This window comes from Chiroxiphia lanceolata, chromosome 6 (assembly GCF_009829145.1).
Source record: "Chiroxiphia lanceolata isolate bChiLan1 chromosome 6, bChiLan1.pri, whole genome shotgun sequence".
Taxonomy (NCBI): Eukaryota; Metazoa; Chordata; class Aves; order Passeriformes; family Pipridae; genus Chiroxiphia; species Chiroxiphia lanceolata.
Window position 1 is genome coordinate 24,726,110 of NC_045642.1, and position 5,397 is coordinate 24,731,506.

General features: G+C 49.5%; 1 protein-coding gene across 8 annotated transcripts in view; it reads right to left on the minus strand.

Annotated features, from left to right (window-relative positions):
- DDB2 (damage specific DNA binding protein 2) overlaps positions 1-5,397 on the minus strand; it is a 50,874-nt gene that overhangs the window by 12,952 nt on the left and 32,525 nt on the right. Inside the window, exons 1-2 of one of the 8 annotated variants that reach the window (XM_032692180.1) lie at positions 5,262-5,382; positions 7-190 (exon numbers count right to left, since the gene is read on the minus strand). In XM_032692180.1, the coding sequence (XP_032548071.1) occupies positions 7-178 (172 nt within the window). In that variant the 5' untranslated portion in view covers positions 179-190; positions 5,262-5,382. Of the gene's footprint in view, positions 1-6; positions 191-301; positions 754-1,101; positions 1,210-1,359; positions 1,493-1,622; positions 1,752-2,222; positions 4,068-5,261; positions 5,383-5,397 lie in introns of those variants that run through there. The other 7 variants (XM_032692183.1, XM_032692182.1, XM_032692185.1 and 4 more) reach the window with 7 other exon arrangements.

Here is a 5,397-nt window from a genome sequence, read left to right on the forward strand (position 1 = left end):
TGTTACCAATTTTCCCTGGGGGTTTAGATGTTTTTCTCACAAACAACCTCTTTGCTTGTGTCTCATTCCCCAGTTTCTCATAGTCCGCTTTCCTCTTCCCAGCTGATTTTGCCTCTTCTGGCCAATGCTGATACACCCTCTCACACTCCTTGTCCTTTGGCTGGTTCACTGGAGCCATCCTGTCTGACCACTGAAAGCAAACAAAGCAAGGAAGGTAAGACTGTCACACACTTCTAACTAGAGAGCAGAAAAGAAAACTGGAATGAAACATACGCCAGTGGTCTGAAAGTAGTGATTATACCTGTACCCTCTTTCATCGGTATGGCACTGGCTTTTTGTTGTGCCCTGCTGAAGAGGGGAAGAGGTTCAATAAACTCTTCTTTGTTCACCTATGAAAACTAACGTATCCTAAAGCACTAGAATATGTTTTGATAGATGTTCTTCTACCGAACTTTTAAGCCTGAAACACACAGATCTGCATAAAGTAAATCTGTGAAACCACATAATATCCTAACTTTTTCAGTAGTAGCTAACACAGAACTCTTCAGATTCAGCTTTCATGGTGATGGCCTGGGCTAATTGATCTTCCAACAACCGTGCTCAGAAGGCATTTCCAGTTTAGCGGCCACTTTTACTCACAACCACCACCTGGTATTTGGATTGGGCTCCTGCACTGGCTGGCAACCACACCCGGGCTGCTCCACCGAGAGCGACGGGAATGCAGCCCCTCGTGTCCCGTGCTGTGACGACCACAACGCCACCAGGCCCCTGAGGAAAGGCGCGGGCCTCCCACAGCCTCCCTCGCAGCCGGCGGGCGATGCGTCACACGCATCCCCCCGGCGGATCCTCCCCGAAGCACATCCAGGGGCTTATCCCGTGCTCGCGCTGAACTTATTCAGAATTCCTAAATGGCTGCCACGGCTATATATATTTAAATACATGGCTATATACAAATATAGCTCGGCGGGCACTCCGCAGGCTTCCCCAAATAGCGCGCACACGGCGGCTCTGGGCCTCGCGAGGCCGCCCCACAGCCCCGGCCCGGCCCGGCCCGGCCCGGCGCCCCTACGGCTTGGCCGAGAAAGGCCGCCTCGCTCTCACCTGCGCTCCGCCGGCCTCGGCTCCCCCGGCGCCGCCGCGGTTGGCGGGCGGCACCGGCCCCTCCCCCGCGGTTTCATAACCGGGGCGGGAACGGGGGTCAGCGGCCCCCGCCCGGCCCCGGAGAGCAGAGCCGAACCTAGCGCGGCCACGGCGGCCCCCGCCCGCCCCTCGCCGCTGAGGGGCACCGGCCTCGGCAGAGGGAAGCCAGAGAGGGCGCGGGGTGCCGGCCCAGCCCCTGCCCGCCTCCACCGCCCTTACCCCTGCCGGCCTCCCCGGCGATCGGCGTGGGCAGCACCTCCGACTCCGCCGGAGCCGGACTGCACGGGAGGCGGCTGAAGGTGTCCGTTGTCTGCCTGTTGTTGTTGTTTCGGTGCAGCACTCAACAATCTTACGTACCTTATTGGTTTCTAGAGCACCAAACTGGCTTATTAAACCTGGTTGATAAGGGCCCCAGATACAGTAACCAACAGCAACTAAAAAAAGATACTATTTCAAAACACAACTTACACAAGAAAACACACCTGGTGTCAGAAACCAACAGAAAAAAAATGCGCTTCAAAAGCATATAAAAAAGTCACGTCAAGAGCAGTTCGGAGAGTACCAGACCTTACATGACGAAGCTGACAAGAATGGGGAAGGAAGAGCCCTACCAACACAGCGGAAGGTACCAGCACTTCCCCTCCACCTGCAAAGGGGCCATGTTGTGTGGTGAACCTTATCCCTTACCTCCAGAGCAGTAGCATCCCAGGCTTCAGGCCTCCCAGTGCCTATGCTCAGTAATTAAGGTGCAGTCACCCACAGCTGGCTATGAACACCGGTCCTAAAATATCTGTACATAGCCATGCCTTGAACTGTGGGGCTTTAGGGTTTCGTTTTGAGTGTTGGTATTTTTTGTGCTATAACTATAGTTACCTATGCATTTTCTCACATATTAGGAAATGCACAGAAAAAACTAATGGAAAAACAACAAACACCCAGTCTCTATGCTTTTTCCCTGAACAGTAACAAAGTCGTATTAGTTGCTGCCATCCTGTATTAGAATGCCATACACAAAAATGATAACCACAGACAAACACAATCTGGCTTTGAACATATATATCAACCCGATCAGCAAGTCTTACCAGGCACTTCTCTAATACACTCCATTCTTCTTAGAACTGTATCCATTAGCAAAATACAGCAAGAGGAAAAATTGAACACAGCACTTCCCTTCTTGCTTCTGAAGCCTCAAAGGTTTGATTTCTGGGAAGAAAAACTACTATAGAAAAAAAAATCTTCATATCTTGACAGTGATCAACACTTTCTTCTATAGGTCTGTGGAAGTCTTCATCATAGGATCCCAAAGAAAACTGATGGTTATTCAAGTTATCTCCAGCAAAGATGTGCACTTCCTGTCCCCACTCCATTTGTCTCCCAGCAGAATTGTCCCCATGCAGAGCACACACAGAGTAACCTACATATTTCCCTATTGGAGCTATCACAGTTAGCATTTTTCAGAAGTGGAATGGAATAGAATAGACTTTCATATAGAAGGGACCTACAATGAGCATCTAGTCCAACTGCCTGACCAGTTCAGGGCTGATCAAGTCAAAGCCTGGTATTAAGGGCGGTGTCACGATGCCTCTTCAACACTGACAGACTGTGGCATCAACCACTTCTCTAGGAAGCCTGTTCCATGGTTTGACTACGCTCTCAGTAAAGAAATGCTTTTTAGTATCCAGTCTAAACGTCCCGTGGTGCAGCTTCAAACCTTTCCCATGCCATCACTGGATACTAGGGAGAAGATATCAGCACCTCCCTCTCTACTTCCCCTCCTCAGGAAGTTGTAGGGAGCCATGAGGTTACCCCTTATCCTCCTTTTCTCCAAACTAGACAAGTCCAAACTCTGGACCCATTTGAGGACTTCAACACCCTTAAATTCTGGCCCCCAGGACTGTACACAGTACTAAAGGTGAGGCTGCATGCTAAATACAGTGTTTGTATCAACGTCTAACACCAAGTTTACTTTCTCTCTAGATAATCACCAGATATTTTTGTAGTTTTTATCCACTAAGGACAAGAACAGCAGACAATACACAATTCATCCACAGAAAAAATACCACTAGCCTGGGATCCCAGAGCTCAGTGTCTGTATGGTACTCTGAGCAAGCCAGAGAAAGACTAATTTGAGAAAATATTCTTATATGTATTTACAATTTCACACTCTTTGAACTACAACATGCAGCAAAGTCAGAGGAGTATAATTCTGTGGGGGCAGGATATTAGGCTTATTTTTATGATGCCTTTTGTCTGATGTACAATTATGTTGAGGCTGTGCCACAGTTGCAGGTTGTGGTTCTCTTCCACAGAATAAAGCTGTCTTGTCACCGGGTCTGGTAAAGCTAAATTGTGATTAAGATCAACTTCATGGTATTGGTAATACCATTAGGTGTCCTCCTTGTTGCCAAGATCTTTGTCCAAAGCACAAATGGTTTTGGCTACTTTAGTTTGACTACTGATGTATACCATTACAGCAACTAGAGCTTGCCGTGCATGTGAAAACAAGCCTATATTCCACTAAAAAGTAGGAAAAAATATATAATCCTAAGAAGATAAAAGAGAAAGAGTAGATATCACGCTATCTGACCTCCTATCCCATGACCATTGCTAAGCTGCCTGTACCAGGAAAATGAACAAAAATATTACAGTTGTTATGACCTCATTTACCTGAGCTCCCCATCTTCCCTAAGCCACTCCAGCCTTGGAGGCAAGGCTTGCAGCAGCCATGCTATGGAGTACCCTCACCTTGCAATCAGTATTAGCAGCCCCCAGGTCCCAAATGGACGTTATCTATCTTAGATGCTCAGTACGTTGACTATCAATATAGAAATCAGCACGAAAACATAGCAAAGGCAAACGCTGGATATAGAATATTAATGCATGAGGTGTTTGCCTTTTCTGTACTTCGTTAAGATACATTAGTTTGATAATGGAATGAAAAAAACTCAGAACATAATTGAATTAGGGAGTACCTATGTCAAAGACTTGAGTTTGGTTATGTTTTAGTAAAAACAAAGTTGTTGCTTATAGGCTCAATTGTGATTAACTTTGAGGACAAGATAAGCATCCTTCCTCACTTTCTGAAAGGATGCTCATGGTTACACCCCAGCCAATGACCTGCCATGGGTGCCCATCTTCCAGGGACCGCGCACTGAGGATTTGCCTTAAAAGAATTTAAGTGGAATAGTTCCTAATGTCCACTTTCCAACACAGCAATGTGAAGGGCATCAGTACAGGTAATTTCCCGGCTCTTATGAAACCTGAGGCAGTTGTAAAGAAAAAACATCCAAGTACTGCTGCAGAGAAGTGGAAGTACAGATTTATGGCACACTCTTTCCTCTCTTCCTCCTGCAAGGCTCTCAGTCTTTCCTTTCTCCACCAGTTGAATAAACATCACTGTAAACCCACAGTTGGTCCTTGGAATTGTGTCCCAACTCACTTGGAAGCAGTCAAGAGGAGGCAGGTCTCCCAGTGCTTCTCACAACAGCCCTGCCTCAGCGTCATGGTGAAATCACACCTAGGGCCTGGCGTTAGAAATGGAATTGCTGGCTGGCATTCAAAAACACCTGGTGTCATCTTAAAGGCTATGAGGGCTTAAAGACAATGTCCACATTATTCAGATAGAGGTTTTCAGAGGAAAGGGAGAGTGACTGAAAACAGGATTAGGCTGAAAGATGGATGCCAAGCCAAACCGAGGTGAAGACAGTCTTCAAGCCCAGGGAGAGTGACCCATGCCATGATCACAAGCAAGAGCACAGCATTTCACTTGGGTAGGAGCCGGCCTTGGGAAACCTGCTTGGGACTCCTGCTCCAGCACACCGGAGGCCAGCTGGCCGGCACAGCACACAGGGGAACTAACTTAAAACCGACTAAAGCTCCAAAGCCAGTGGGCAACACGGACAGGAGCCCAACTCCTCACGGCAGGGCAGAGCGGGCAGCTCCTCACAGGGCCGCCACTCTCCCGCTCGCGCCGCCCACCACAACCGAAGCCCGGCCGCTCAGACCTCAGCCGGCGACCTCCTCATCCCAGGCCCAGGGCCGACCTCACGCCCTCCCCGTGGCGGGGAACGGCGACGGGAGCCGCAGCTGCCCTCCCAGCGCCCTACCTCGGCCCCACCTGCCTGGACAGAGCCCGCTCCCGTTAATTGGATCAAGGGCCCGGCGGAGGGGGCGGGGAGGCGGGAGCTGTGTCGGAGCTGCTCCGCCGCCGCCACCGGAGCGCCCCGAGAGCAGGGGTCGGGCCCACCCCGCGGGAGC